The sequence below is a fragment of the Gadus morhua genome, chromosome 13 (genome assembly GCF_902167405.1).
Source record: "Gadus morhua chromosome 13, gadMor3.0, whole genome shotgun sequence".
In the NCBI taxonomy this organism is placed as follows: domain Eukaryota; kingdom Metazoa; phylum Chordata; class Actinopteri; order Gadiformes; family Gadidae; genus Gadus; species Gadus morhua.
This window is the reverse complement of record NC_044060.1, coordinates 20688059-20704281: the sequence shown is the minus strand read 5'-3', so window position 1 is coordinate 20704281 and position 16223 is coordinate 20688059. Positions and strand designations below refer to the sequence as shown.

The window sequence follows — 16223 nt, the reverse complement described above, 5'->3', positions numbered from 1 at the left end:
CTAATAGTATGGGATGCATACTCTCTATACTCTTTATCCATTTACATAATGTGTCTATGGTGTTCTACGCTCAGCCAAAATGGGCTTGGATGGATCCTACATTTCCACAACCTACATGTAGACATCCTTAGTTATCTCCCTCTTTACTCACGCGAATCTGAATTCCCTGTGGATTTTGTAGTTTCGATAAAAGTCAATCAATACTAAATTACCCTGTTCTTAGTGTAGGCCTATGTGGTTTTACTTTACATTCATGTGTTCCATATGATAAAAAAATATCTAAATTTGAATAGTGAACACATACTTATTCCACGTTTCAGGCCTTAAGCTACCAAATATAACCGGACTGATCCCTAACGTGGTTTCTATCACAATGTGCTATGTGTTATGTTCATATGTGGCCATTTGAAAATATCTTGCCCCTATATTCGTTCCAGTACGGTAAAACATGGACGTTACCAAAAAGTGGTGCATGTGATGCTTTTTCCGAACATCCAACGCAGATTTCTTCGTAAAAAGATTTGTTTTCGGTAATTCCGTTTAATGATTTGCGTGTCGGGTTCTCTCTCTTAACTGTTTCAATGTATACAATCAGTCCTTGACAGTACAGTCCAAGCATTGTAAGTAAATTCTACTAGCAGAGCTAGCCTAGCATGCCAGTATAGCCACAACATTGAAAACTTGATTGCTAGTAAGCTCAGTTTAGATTACAAGCTAAAATCGTTAAAAAATAATAGATTGCGTCCACATTAACATAAGTGTTTGTATGTGATGGTGCAACGCTTACTAACATCAACCCAATTATTAGACTGGGCTACACGAGGAGCTATAACAGTTTATTTGTTGACAGACCAGACCACTCACTGCTAATGTCAATGTGGCACACACGTGTGCTGCGCTGCATGCACCACAACAGCAGAATAAGTTCGTCACTAGGTGGCGTCGTTTAACCAGTTTGTTTCAGCTATGACTACAGTTAAGTGTAGACTATTAATCTTATCCTTAATGTAACAACCCTTTAATTACGTTCCATATTTATCCCACGAATGAAGGGGTTTCCCTGTTGTTTTTCATCAACTTCCAATTAGAATAGCTATAATTTTCTACAGACTGTGAAATAACTGTTTACACCAACTGTCCTCTCTGTAGTCAAAGACAGACCATCAAAATCTGCCACTTTATGTTTTGTGTGAATGACAAACCAGGACTCACTATATGGACACGTTTCCAGAAGATCTGCTGTAGATAACTGGTGTTGACCATGATCACTCCGGCATTCGAGCTGAGCCAAGACGGCCAGTGTCTGACCGTCGTGGTCCGGGTGCCCTATACCAGGACCTCAGAGTTCGACCTCTACATCGATGGGACAGATTTGAAGTTCTATGCGAAGCCCTACTTCCTCAGGTGAGTCTTGAGATAGTTAGAAGTGTGGTTTGTGGACCTTATCAGTTGTGTGTGTCTGTGTGTCTGGAGTTATGTTGTGTATTGTACCTTATATGTACCTTAATTATAATTTGCAGATTAACTCTACCAGGACGAATTGTAGAAGATGGAAGGGAAAAAGCCTCATTTGATATTGATAAAGGTAAGACATGATATTTGTTATTGATCAAGATAGATTGATTTAACTTTTGGACATGATTTGAAAGAGGATAAAAGATCACACAATGTGCATATTATTTTTTATTTTTTTGCCACTTCATTTTACTTATACAGTTATACAGTATTGTGAATTGAGAAACATTACTTATACCCCTGCTGGCTTTCTATTTGACCAGGCTTCATCCCATCTCTACATAAATCAAATCATTGTCAGATTTATTGATCTGACATAGATTAAAGAGCAACCAAATACACTGAATCCACGTAGTTGGTGGTATTCATTATTATTATAATAAATGGAGATCGGCCAAGTGGCAATGTCAGCCAATCAGAGAGAGCGATTGCAGTGGCTCATGTTACACACAGGGTCATGATTTTCCCCTGAGGTCAGTTTTTGCGTGTCAGGTTTCTGTTTAAGAAAAAAGGGATGAACCCAGTACAGTATGGCCTGTTGTTGGCACGTGAACTAGCCATGCCCCTAGCTGTCAAAATCCTAAATAGAGTCCTGATACATGTCTCCAGCTGCTGTCTGTAATAGATCCCCCGAGTGTCATTACTTTGTCAATCAGTCAATCAAGTGGACGCAGCCAATAAATCTACAAAGCATGTTATTTCTATCCGTTGGAGGGGCCATTGGACCCATCTGTCACTGAGATATGATTACAACCTGCAGGCTTGTGTTTGATGGATCCAGAGTGGTGGCTAGCACTTATCTTATTTCCTTTTCCAATATACACCAGTTTTGGGGTGTTATTCTCAAAAACCAACAGAATGCATAAATATATATCCCATCCATCGCTCACTTAAAGAAAACACCTTATTCCAGCGTCGTAAGCCTCTAGCCTCTCAGGATGTTTTCCTTAAATAATATCCCATGCTCCCTGTTGTCCCCTTTTTTATCATCGCCATATTTTAACTTTTACAGCGCATTGACTTGTGCTCTTTCTCCAAAGGAGTCCGCCGTAAAGGGCACATCGGCAACCGTATTCTCTCTGACATCTCGTTGGCCAATTAGCACGCGACTAGCCCGCAGCATCTGCTTCTCTAGCCGCTGCGCTAATGTGCATCCTTATTTAGAGATATAATTAGCGAACCATTAGGACCCCTCTTTTGGTGCACTCCAGCCTCATCAAGAGAGAGACTCGCAGCAGCACAGGCAATTATCCCTACACCAGTTGGAAAGCATTGTCAAGCGCTATTGCCCGATACATATAGGCTAGGTCTGAAGGAGCTCCGTAAAGGGGGTTTCTGTGTTGAATTGGAGTCGTTGTATGGATTTGCTTCAAACTGTGTTCTTTTCATTAATGAGTTGTTTCTATGATTAGCACCTACTTAATGTCGAAAGCGTAGCGACGTAGGAGATGGTAAGAAGACCGGAGGGGGGAGAGGCTGGGTGCAATGGGTGCTCCTGGGTGAAGATGTGTGGGTTGTTGAGAAAGGAATTTAACTGCTGGTGAACGAAAGTTGAGGATATTCCTAAATTCGAAAGAGAGAAATTGTGTGAATATCAACATTTGTGGAATACTAGATGCCCAGAAGTCCCAATTTTTTCAAACCTTGCTGTTCCAATTAAAACTTCATAAGATGCGAGATTACAGAAAAAGTCAGTAAAAATACAAAATATTTGTTTTGGCCTATTTTAATGAGGGCTATCTTCATGATGGCCACGATACAATTGGGTATTTTGTCATCCATGGGAAAAACTGAAAGTGACATCCAGCAAATGACGGGAGTGACAGACCTTTTATCAAGCTTCTGATCATCTTTCAGAGATCCAACAGGAACATGAAGAGAAAGAGTGTGAGTGGGTGCCATATGCATGAGTCAACACTCTGTGATCTCTCCAAATTGCCCAAACAAACCGTTGAAGCCTGACACTAGAGAGGGGGAGTTTTAAATGTCAAACTTCTCTACAAAAGTGAAAACCATTTTAGCAACGGGAGAAAAAAAAGCGATGCTCTCATAATATAGATTTCTTTGTATTAGGGGGAAAACACACAGCATACAATCATTTCCACAGGAATTTTTCTTTTGGTGGGGGAAGTGTTTTCAATGAAGTTACTGCCATGAGAACTGTATTGGCTGGACGTTGTTATGCCAACCAAATCACTGCTGTGGCAGAATGTAACAGCAGCCATAATAATTATTTGCGGATTCCTCTAGGGCTGTTCACTCTCAAAGTCCCAAAGGAGAGTCCCGGGGAACACTTTGAGGGTCTCCAGATGCTGACCAGTCTGCTGGCCCCTAAAGGCTCCCGCTCGGCCAGGCCCCTGGTGGAAGAAGTCAGCGCTGGTGAGGGCCGCAACAAGCCATGTCCCCTGTGTCTGTCTCGTCTGCCCGCGGGCGCTCCTTTTCTACAGCCGCCCGACGGCACCGCAGGTCGTCGGCGTTCCCTAACCCGCTTGGCATTTCAGAAGCCGGCGGAGCCGCCGCGGAGGGACCCCGCGACGACGAGGGGGAGGACGAAGAGGAGTACGACTGGCAGGTGGAGCAGCAAGTGTACACCGAGAGCTCCGAGGCGGAGCTGGCGGAGCTCCAGAAGTACGGCTTTGGCAACCAGCGGGCCGGCGTGTTTGCCAGGCTGCAGGTGAGCGCGCGTGCCGGCGGCACGGCGGCTGCTCTGCCAAGAGGAGTCCCCGGGTCACGGCTCTCCATTGATTCCATTATGGCACCTCAAGTGGGTTGAGGCTTAGCTGAGCGACACGGCGTGGTCTGTGTCAACAGGAGGAGCTCAGCGACGTGATTGACGTGAAGAACCCCGACGCCACCACGGCAGCGGAGCGGCGGCGGGCTCGGCGAGAGGCGGAGGGCTTGGATTTCTCCCCGGACCACTACCTGTGAGTGGCCCTAACGCGCTTTCATTCGCCCTCTGGGGTTTTTATTCATTTATGGTTAAGCGATTTTGCCCCCAGCGCCGGGGAACACGGCCGTGGAATATGTAGTCGGTAGTTGCCCGTCGCCCTGGCAACACGCACTGTAACGACAAGAGGGCAGCAAAATGAACCTCAAAGCTCTTGAACACAAAATGTTTTTTGAATCCCGGTCATTCGGGTAATTCTTTCGTTTACCCATAGAAAAAGAAGTGCTTGAAACCTCCCATTTCCCAAACCATTGAAGCATTTTGACGAGTGCAGCCCCCATGGGGGCAGCGCTTGAAAGGTTTTCAGACAAATCACCGTGTCAAGCTGCGTCACTCCAACATTTTGACCCGCGGCAGCCCATACGCAAATGGGTTGAAATGAAAACTTAAATTAAACAGCTTTCCCCGTTCTGGTCTTCCTCCACCGAGCCCCTGTGTGCCTCGCTGACGCTGCTCCATCCACAGGTCTGACCTGTTTGAGGACGACGTGGTCCAGGGCCTGTTGAAGTTCAGGCCGTGGTGGACGGCGTTGAGCCCCGCGCAAGAGCCAGAGGGGGAGGCGGGTGAGTCGTCCCCATCCTACCCCGACACCTTCTCTGGGACATCTGCTGGGCGGTTATGGTTATCAATGTCAATATTAATCACTATAAACCGCTTTCCATCCCTCTCCCTCCCCTCCTTTTCCTCCTACTTTTCGGATGTAGCAAAATACCTTTGGGCAAAATACCTTTGACTTTGACCTTTTTGAATATAAAAAAGCCTTGTGTACATATTGGCTGGTCCTGATGAGAAAACACTTTATTAGTCTCATATGGTTTTTAATTTTCAGTGCTTTCATTACTACGGTTGTTTCAGTTTATGAGGCTATAATTTTGTATAATTAAGGGCTTCGACAGAGCTCTTAATACCATATTTGGGGTTGTCAATGATAATGTCTAATTATCTCTTTCTTTTGATGATTAGTCCCCATAATGGTGTGCCGAATACAATGGTCCTTCCCGAGTTGCACTTTATTCTTTAATTTTGAGGCATAGAAAATGAACGGGTAGAAACCCTGCTAAATGATGGCCTGGCCAGAAGGTGGCATAAGGTAGCAAAAAAAATCAGCAGATTCAGACACATTTCCTCATTATCTGTGTGTCCAATTAAAACCATCTTCATGATGGTTAGCTTTGTCATAAAAGTGTTGAGGAAACCCAGAAACCTTTCATTGTGTCTCATGATTTCTTTTTGAAATGCACACCAAATTACCTGTTTCCCATGAGCTGAATGGTGAGATAATAGGCCCTCTTACAGTGGCTGTGGTACCCTGTCAAAACATAATATATCTTCCTTAACATTAACTACTGCCAGCAACAGGCTGAATAAGACTTGGTGTTGTCCCTGGTTCTCACTATATTGAGCATCTTCATCTGGCAAGCGCTCAGATGAGACCACAATAGAGTGGAGAAAAGGAGTCGAGTGGACTTTAATGTCGTCGCTGAACAATATTATAGCTACAGTCGTAGACTTGGACAGATTTTGTATGCAAGCTGTACAATGGGAAATAGCAAGACATTGACCACAGTGCAACTTGTTTGAAATAAACTGCAGTCTGATATGACAGACGTCCATTGTAATTTGACTTGTGATCAGGAAACTCTCGTTGCGTGGTCACGCCCGATTGTCTGCGAGAAACCTCCCCTTTTGTCACTCCATTTATCACCTGGTGATAGAGAGTGCAATCGTGGATCGCGCTCCGTGTAACACATCGTGGAATTACTGAGAGCTCCTCCACTACCAATTACTTTACCAGGCGCACAGCTCCGAGCTCCGACTGACTGATGGTGCACGGGTGTTATATGGCATGAGGTGGGTACTGGGGGAGGTTACAGCACATCAAACCGTCAGCATTAACACAGGAGAGGGTGTTTCCGCCAGGGCTTCAGAGAGAGCCGCACTCCTCCGCCACCGGTGGCCGATTATGGAGGAGCGTCTATCCCTCAGATGCACACGCCATTAGCTACAAACAGGGCCCTCCTTCAGCAGAGCATTACGCTCCATCTGTCTCCATCTCTCCATGCCTCCCTCCATCTATCTATCTGTGTGACTCCCTCCCTCCGACTCGCGCACTCTCTTTTTTTTATCTCTGCCCCTCTCCCTGCCTCGCTCTCCCTCTCTTCCTTCCTTCCTTGCCCTCTCTATTTCCCTCCCCGTCCCTCTCTCTCCCCACATCGGTACTCCCCCTCTCCATTATTCCTCTCTGCCTCCCTCCCCCTCCCTTCTCCTCTTCCATTTCCCCCTCTCTGCCTCACTCCCTCCCCATCCCTCTGTCTCTCCACCTCTCTCTATCCCTCGCCTCACACTGCGTCCTGAGAGACGGAGTGCTTGCCTCGGCAGCCCGTGCGCGGATAAATGGGCCAAATTAAAGCTAATGGCTTGATTGACAGGTTCAACAGCATTAGCCCCGGCTGAGCACGGCCGCGGCGCCGGCCAGTCCAGGCCAACCGCTTCTGTCACAGATCGGAGCTGTTTTTTTAGTTTTATTCTATTTAATTCAGCGTCCTCGGGTCGTTGATAAACCACACTTTAAGCTGTAGTTTGGCACAGTTCTTGGGCCTTCACAGATCTCTGTGGTTTTGTTTTGCCCCCTGCCGGCGCTCACCTCGGCCATGTCTGATAGATACATCAAGTGACAGATGGACGCGGACACAAGTGCTAATGAAGTAGAAACGGGCCCCTTTTGTGTCTCTTCCTGCGTTGGGGGTATACGCTGACAGCCCCCAGCTGTCCACCAGGGGCCCCGGTTCACACAGGGCCCCCGCTAAACGGACCTGACGGCCTACTCTCTCTCTCCCCCTGTCTCTCGCTCTTTTCTCTCTCTCTCTCTCTCTCTCTCTCTCTCTCTCTCTGTCTCTGTCTCTGTCTCTCTCTCTCTCTCTGTCTCTCGCTCTTTTCTCTCCCTGTCTCTCGCTCTTTTCTCTCTCTCTCTCTCTCTCTCTCTCTCTCTCTCTCTCTCTCTCTCTCTTGCTTTTTCTATTTTTCTTCTCTGTCTCTCTCTCTATACTCACTCCCTCTCTCTCTCCCTCTCTCTACCTGGGGGCCACTTTGTTGTGACTATACTCAGATGTGGAGAGTGTTACGGTGACCTTTGGACACATTAAGATAAGCTTTACTCTGCTTCCTATCACATGCTGACCTATGGGGTGCAGTCTTTTCACATTTAAGTACGGCTCTACCGTGGCCTTTTCAAGTGGTTCAGTCTGGATTTTCCAACACACCTTATGACCATACTAAGTCCCCCCCACCAACTCCAACCACACGCAACCCATTACCTAAACCCATGGTGTCCTTTTTTAACCCTTGGGCAGTTTGAAGATAATGCGACATACCAAACCCCACCCCTTAAGCCTGAGGGACCCCCACTAGCCAAACACCCTACCCCTCTTATCAGCAGGGACGTGGGACCCATGTAGACAACACCAATGAGCCTGTGGCGGCCCGGTCTCCATTGCTGGAAATGGGTCCAGGTGTTAAAACACTCCATCATCAGTGCAACCCTCGCTCCCATTAAGGCCAGATCCAATTAATCATCCACTTAAAAATGCTTGATTGGCCCATTGCTTTTGATGAACTAAGCAACATCAGACGTATATCATGTGTAATTATGAATACATTAAATTCATATAAGACTTTTACTGTAAACATGCATTTGTAATTCACCCCAGAGCTCTGGGGTACGATGTAGAGAAAAACAGCCCATATTTTAACACACCTGATGTCGGGGCTGCTTTCATGTCACACCCTAACGCAGCAACTCTGGAATACTCGATGCGTCCCCCCCAACACTCCAAGGCGTCTTCTGCTTATTAAGTGCCTTCAAATGCAGTTACCAGCGTGTTCATGTTGCCAGTTGGTGAGGCATCAACAACACCACACAGCCTCCTAAGCGCTGCTGTTTAATGGGAGTGTTTCTCATCGTGACTCAAAGACGACGGCAAAGCCTTCATCACATCCCAAGCTGCTCCTCTGCACTCAGCGCACTGTCATGGTGAGGGGGAGGGGGAGGAGGAGTGCTGCATACAGGGCACAGGGATGCTCCTGCCACCCGCCATCCCTCCTTCTCTCAATCCCAATGGAGGAGGGGTGTGTGTGTGTGTGTGTGTGTGTGTGTGTGTGTGTGTGTGTGTGTGTGTAAGTGGCCTCTACATGTTTCTCTATTGTGTTCCTCTCTGTTTTGTGTTAGGGTTTTCTGGAAGCTTGCTTATGTTGGTACACATGTGTCTCTCCCTTTCTGTGTGTGTGGTTTCTGCCTCCCTTTGTTGTGCCTTTCTGTTTGTGTGTGTGTGTGTGTGTTTTTTCTGTTACTATGCTGCTGTGTTGGTGTCTGGTGGCTATGATTATGTATTCCACCTTGTCGTTATGTGCTACAGTCTGCTCTGTGGGAGCTTTCTCTTACTATTTTGGTCGTGTGTCTTTGTGTGTTTTCTCTTACTGTGTGTGTGTGTGTGTGTGTGTGTGTGTGTGTGTGTGTGTGTGTGTGTGTGTGTGTGTGTGTGTGTGTGTGTGTGTGTGTGTGTGTGTGTGTGTGTGTGTGTGTGTGTGCTTTCGCTTGCCGTCTTGGTCCGATGGGTGTGATTATGTATTCAGCCTCGTTGTTTTGTACCATGATGTGTGTGTGTGTGTGTGCAAGCCTGTGTGTGTGTGCACGTGCGGCTCCCACAGCTGTGTTGGCAGCAGAGTGCGCTGCAGGTAGTGTCTGCAGGGAGCAGAGGCATGACGTAATGCAGCAGGAATCTCCTTCAGCTGCAGAGCCAAGTTCCACTGCAGCCTCCGGGGATTGGCCTCGGCTCCGCTCACGTGCACTTGCTTAAGAGTGGCCGGGCACGCCCGCACATCTCACTCATAGTTAGATGCGTGTGTTGAAATCTCAACACATGTGTATGGGTGAGGGTGCATGCCTGCGGTTGCAGATGGCCGTGTGTGTGCATGTGGCTTGTGAGTGTGCAAGGGGCTTGTGCACTGTGGCAACACACGCGCACACACACACACGCAGACACAGACACAGACACAGACACACACACACACACAATGGCAAGCCATTGTCATCATGTGCTTCGTATTTGGTTTTGTCTTTCGCCGAGTGGAGGGGAGAATGGCTTTCAGCTGTTGCGAGAGCCACTGAGGACAGAAAGTTCAAGTTCCTGCAGAGAGCATTCTCCTACAGAGCTAGCTATCCCCTGCCCATGGCATTCTCCTGCAGATCATTTCAGTCTTTTCCCCAACATGGCTGTTTATTGTCAACCATGGAAGACTTGACTCACTCCAATGGAAACAAAGTGTACAGTATTTAATGTCCCATTTGGTGTGCTCCATCGCAATTTTTCCCCTATTACATATATTGGCAAGGGGAGCCAAGTGGCTCGGGGGTCTGTGACTCCAAGCCAAAAGGTTTGGCTTCTACACCTTATTTTCATTCCAATTCTACCCTTGTGATACTAAACCCCTACCTGCCTAACTACCTACCCCAGCCACCTTCCTACTTGCCTACATAATTACCAACCTACCCACACCAACCTGCTTACTAGGTTGGTGTGGGTCCAATTATGAGACAAGCAATCATAGGCCTACATTGACATGTACGATACGAATGTCCATCTGTTCTCTGTTTACCAATTTCAACCCTTCCTACCCTTGAGTGTCCTCGCTCCTACTACGCCCCTACCTGTGTGTTAGTAAGACCCACGTGTCTCCCTGTGCAGCTGTATGCTTCACGGACCACGACAAGGACCAAATGCGGCGCTTCTCCCCCCGCTCCTACCTGCTGGACAAGCCCTGCCGCCAGGCCGCCTGGCTGGGCCTGGTGGACGTCCTGCTGGCCTACGCCTACGACCAACGCTTCACCGACGGAGAGCCCACGGTGAGCGCACACGTCCGGTCCCTCCCTTCCTCCAGACCCCTCACGGCCACTGGAAGCACACAAGAACAAATTCAAGGCACAACCCAAAAAAAAATCGTTGGAGATTTCAGCCGATGACATAATCGGCGTGCGTTTGTGGACTCCAGTCACCGGTGACTCAGAAGTGCGCTGGTTCGGGGTGTAAGGCATTGGATTTATAATTAACAGGTCACACAGATAACATCAGACTTTCAATATATGTAAATTGGTGTCCACTATCCCCAGCCTTTTTTTTGCATGAGTATTCGCTTTGATTTGGGTATGGGAGATTCGATTCGAATTGGGAAATCTGGTGACAAACTATCCATATACATGTTTAGAGGTGGTGGTGGCCGGGATATCGTGCAGCTATGAAAAATGTTTGGGGCGGGGATGGCCATTCAAACCGCGCAACTCGATTTTCGGGGCTTATTTCTAAATGTTGGAGTCGCACAGTGCTGTCGCTGTAAACTATTTCAGGGGCGTGTACTGAATCCCAGAGAAGGTCAAAGCCCGCGTCACACTGGTTGGGAACTAAAGACAGAGATGTCTGTGAATATCAGTCTGTAGGGTGGCTTGGATTAGAGCTGGTGAATCGTGATTCAAATCATTGATCTATTAAAAAAATGCAAGGTGAATTTCCTCATTCACTTATTGATAGCATGTCAATCATTTGGTATTGGCATAATCAAAAACTGCAGAAATGAGTGACACCATGTGGGTGGATCATGGCCAAGTTGGAGGAATTGCTCTTTCTCACTGCCGGGATTCGTTTCACAAATCCTTTTCGTTTCCTCTACCACTATTGGATCTGTTAAACAGAGACTGTGTGTAACCCATCACTCCCCCCGTGTCCTGGTATTTTTGCTATTTTCACGTCATAAATTATAAAAGCCGCTGCATTCCAACAGCGGTCGACCGACAGTACTCCGACCGCCGTAATGACAGAAGAATGGTTACTGTGGGAACTGGTATAACGGAGGAGGCTGGTCGCACGCCGTTGAGTTTATTTACCCGACTGTGGTCAGCGATCAGAAAACCCTTCATTCCACTCTCCTTGGTCTCAGGAGCTCCACAGAGGAAATCCAGTCACTTTATTATTAAACGATTATGATACTCATTATGATACTCAATATGGTTATCGACCATCTGGTGCCTGGCTGTAGTGGCCTCTACTACAGCTCTGGCTGACATACTATCTATCCCCTGGGGTAGATAGTGAATTTCACACACACATCATTCAGCAACACCACTACTTAATCTCCTCACAACACTCTGTACTACATCTGCAAACACCATAATTCTGGGAGATTTAAATATTCATGTCGACACCCCCTCATGTCATTCCACTGCTGATTTTCTTCAGCTACTGGACTCCCTCAACCTACAACAACATGTCGATGTCCCCACACATGTCAGGGGACACACACTCGACCTGGTCATCTTAAACCCTGCTCCCATCAGCAACCTACAGGTCTACGATCTTGGTGTTTCAGACCACAAGGTTGTGTCAATGGAGCTGGCCTTTCCCTCCCCCCACACCAAACCAAAGCGACAGATCCACCTCAGAAACATAAAAAATATTGACACAGATGCCCTGGCCCTGGATCTCCAACTTCTCTCCTCTGGCTCTGATGACTGCCTCTCTGTTACTGACTCAGTGGATTTTTACAACTAATCCATGAGCAGTCCCCTGGACCTCCACGGCCCCTTAACAACCAGGTCAGTCTCCTTTTCGCGCTCAGCACCGTGGTACACGGTCGAGCTGCGTAAGATGAAGGCGGCTGGGCGTGTCCTTGAGCGGCGGATCAAGGCCCCTGGACTGACTGTTCACAAACAGGCATACAGAGAGCACAAGAGGGCATATGCAGAAGCTCTGAGGGATGCACGGGCCAGGTTCTATTCCACCATCATAAATAACAGCCCCGGTAACTCCAAACTCCACAACTATTTTCAACAATTAACCACCTTCTCAAAACCCCTTCACCCTGCCACTCTGAGGCCACTGCGGAGAGGTGCAACATGCACATTACCTTTTCAAAAAAAAGGTTAATAACATCCGCTCAAACCTCTCCACCACTGCTGTCTCACCCCACCAAACTGTCGACCCACTGTCTGAGACTGTCCAGCCCCTCAGCTTCTTCTCCAACGTCACACAGGAAGAGGTGGAGGCCGTCATCAGAAAATTGAAGCCGTCCACCTGTGCACTGGACCCCTTCCCTTCAGCCCCGCTGAAGACCAACATCTCTGCCGTCTCTCCACTCATCACCAAGATCATTAACCACTCCCTCCTGGCCGGCCATATCCCACCTGCATTAAAAACTGCTGTCGTCAGACCACTATTGAAAAAACCCACCCTGGATCCAGAAGTTCTCTCCAACTACAGGCCCATCTCAAATCTTCTGTTCCTGTCAAAGGCTCTGGAGAAAACAGTTGCAGCACAACTTCAGGATCACCTCATACAAAATAATCAGTTTGAGAAATTTCAGTCTGGTTTCCGCCCTGGCCATAGTACAGAAACTGCTTTGGTCACCAACGACCTGCTGATGGCAGCAGACACCGGTTCCCCATCACTTCTCAGTTCTTGGATTTAACATCTGCTTTTGACACAGTCGACCACAATATCTTCCTCCACCACCTGCGATACACCATTGAACTCACAGGAAATGCACACAACTGGTTCACCTCTTACCTCACCGGCAGAACCGAGCACGTCGCCCTGGGCAAAGCAAAATCACACACCCACAGTGTCCCAGGGCTCGGTGTTGGGCCCCACCCTTTTCTCCATCTACATGCTTCCCCTGGGCAGTGTCATCAGCAGGCATGGGTTATCTTACCATTGCTATGCTGATGACACACAGCTGTACCTCAGAACCAACCCCACTTCTTCTTGCTCCCTGCCAACATCCAAACTGACCACCTGCCTGGAGGAGACAGAGGCGTGGATGAAGCTCAACTTTCTGCAATTAAACAGTTCTAAAAAAGCCTTCCTCATCTGCACACCACATCAGCTCCGCTCCTCCCACATCACCAATATCCCTTTCTCTGGCCAAAACATTCCCCCTTCCATATCTGTCACCAACCTGGGTGTTAAAATGGACCAGCAACTAAATTATGACAACCACATCAATCACTTCCGCAAGACCACATTCTACCACCTCAAAAACATTGCCACACGTCGTCCTACACTCACCCTGGCAGATTCAGAGAGGCTCGTCCACGCCTTTGTCTCCTCAAGGTTGGATTACTGCAATGCACTCCTCATCGGGATCTCTGGCAAGAGCATCCAGAAGCTCCAGCACATACAAAACAGCACTGCCAGGATCCTGATGAGGGTGCGCAAATTTGAATACATCACCCCCATCCTCAAATCCCTTCACTGGCTCCCTATCACATTCAGAATTGAATTCAAGGTCTCCCTCCTAACCCACCAAAGCATCCACGGACATGCCCCCCCCCCCTACCTCCAGGAGCTCCTCACCCCCCAGACCACCTCACGCACCCTTCGCTCTGCATCAGCACACACCCTCAGACCACCCAAGACCAAGATCCGCACCATGGGCTTTCTCTGCTGCTGCCCCAAGACTATGGAACGCCCTCCCTGACCACCTGAAGGCCCCACAGACTACAGCTGTTTTTCAAAAGAAACTTAAGACTCATCTTTTTAAAAAAGCCTTTTGCTAATTTCCCTTTTACTGTTTATGCATTATATGTTTAAACAACCCGTTTTTAGTTTTTTTCCCTCTCTCTTAAAGTGCTTTACAAATTAAATATATTATTATTATTACTTTGGGACAGCATGACTCTGGTCGCCATGACTACAGTAACGGTCGTTGCGCTTTGTCTCTCACTCTATAACTCTCTCTCTCTTACTCTCTCTCTCTCTTGCCCCACCCTTCCTCCACAGGTGGAATCTCCGTGGACCATCCGGAAGCTGAGTGGAACGCTGTGCTGGCTGGAGGTGAGAAGGGCTGTTTCTCTTAAGTGTTTCGGCGTGACCAGGTGGTGCTCCAGGGTAAAGATCCCGTGCCCTCAAGGGTAAAGATCCCGTGCCCTCCAGGATAAAGATCCCGGTGCCCTTCAGGGTAAAGATCCCTAACCCCAATGCCTTAAGTACGCTGTGAGGGTCGAGCCAAATGGCTGCTGTCCTTTGGCCAAGAGGTCGGAACCTACATCTTCCAGCCTCGGTGTTGTTTATTTGAGGGAAGTAGGCGGTGCTGAATGATCGCCATTCAGAACTAAAATGTGTCACGGAAAATACATTGAAAGCCCCCTGTTTCCATTCTCCCGTTTCCCTGCCTCCTATACGGGCGCTTGGGACGAGTCAATCTAGCGTCCTAGCAGCACACGTTCCTGCTTTTCTGTGTGTGTGTGTGTGCGTGCGTGCGTGCGTGCGTGCATGCTCAGACACGGTGCGCATGGATGCCCTGAGGGCCTCACGTGCGCAGCTTGCCCCAGGAACCGTTGGAGCCCCTGAGGTGAACATTGTTCTGCGGGTTCTTTTTCTGCTTTTGCATACTCAAACATCCGTGTCAAGTGTGTGGGGGGACAGCAGAGTTGGCTTATTAGAGGGGCACTGTGTGGCAGCAGAGATATGCATCTGTTCTCATCTTACGGTGTCAAATGATGAGGTGTTGAGGGGTGAGATGCCTCAACATTATTGCTACGTGCTCTGTGTGCTTGTTTGTCTGTATGTGGGTGCGTGTGTAAGCGGGAAAAACTGTTTGTGTGTATTTGCTTGTGCAAAGCAGCACCTTTTAATCCCATCCTTCGGGCCATTAAACCGGACAGCTGGAGAAAGGGGGGCTCTGGGACCTTGACCACGGAGAGGTGTAGGGAGGGTAGCGTGTTAATGGGCCTAGGTGCAGATAAGGCCCTCCACCTGTGTGCCGCGAGGAGCTCTCAGTCTGTTGCCTCTCCTTCTCCGTCTATAGCTTGCTCGCTCTTTCTCTCTCGCTTTCTGTGTTTCTCTCACAATTAAAAATGAACAACCCAGCCTCTCCGACCACAATCTCGCCCACATGTCTCCCTCTCTGTCTACCTCCTCGTCCGTCTGTCTGCCTCCATGTCTGTCATCTCAATGTCATTGTCTATCCGTCCATCTGCCTCTATATCTGTCTGTCTCTCCGACTCCTTTCTGTCTGTCTACCTCCAAGTCTATCTGTCCCTCTTTCCGTCTGCCTCCATGAGTGTCTGTCTGCCTGCCTCAATGTCCGCCTGTCTCTGTCTGTCTTCATGTCTGAGTCTCTGTCTGCGTGTCTGTCTGGCATTTTGATCGATGATTATAACCGTCTGTCATAATGACTTGTTTGAATGCACACACACACACACACACACATACACATACACACACACACACACGCTCTCTTCCACCAATCGGTGGAAGAGAGCGTGTGTGTATGTGTGTGTGCTGGTGTCACACCCCCTCCACCCTTCATCTCCCCTTGAGGAGCAGGATAGCACCTTATTTACTCTCCTGCTAAAAACGCTGCGGGTACGCACACTACCCTGCCAAACAAAGCTACCTGCACGCTAACACAACCTCTTAAACAAGCAGCTCTCTGTCTCCCCTCTCTCTCTCTGTTCAACTCCCTCTCTATCCTTTGTCTCTTTCTATTAATATTATATAACTCTTACTTCCCCTCTATTATCGCTCTTTCTCTTGCCTTTGACTCTTTAAACCATTGCTCTTATATAGCCTTACTCCCTCTCTCTCTCTCACTTCATCTGTGTCTTAGTTTAGTTATTTATCATGTCTGTCCCTATCTCTTCTGGCTCTCTATGGCTATATCCTCCCCCCCTATGTCTATTATCTTATTATTATTAACTCTCCCCTCAACTATC

General features: G+C 48.0%; 1 protein-coding gene across 4 annotated transcripts in view; it reads left to right on the top strand.

The window, feature by feature from the left end:
- The first annotated feature begins 422 nt into the window (after nt 1–422).
- Nucleotides 423–16223, top strand: part of shq1 (SHQ1, H/ACA ribonucleoprotein assembly factor) — a 41585-nt gene continuing 25784 nt past the window's right edge. The window contains exons 1-9 of one of the 4 annotated variants that reach the window (XM_030374201.1): nt 423–530; nt 1206–1404; nt 1521–1585; nt 3766–3894; nt 4017–4189; nt 4327–4439; nt 4928–5025; nt 10204–10361; nt 14287–14340. In XM_030374201.1, coding sequence (XP_030230061.1) covers nt 1262–1404; nt 1521–1585; nt 3766–3894; nt 4017–4189; nt 4327–4439; nt 4928–5025; nt 10204–10361; nt 14287–14340 — 933 coding nt within the window. In that variant the 5' untranslated portion in view covers nt 423–530; nt 1206–1261. Of the gene's footprint in view, nt 621–1205; nt 1405–1520; nt 1586–3765; nt 3895–4016; nt 4190–4326; nt 4440–4927; nt 5026–10203; nt 10362–14286; nt 14341–16223 lie in introns of all 4 variants that reach the window. The other 3 variants (XM_030374203.1, XM_030374202.1, XM_030374204.1) reach the window with 3 other exon arrangements.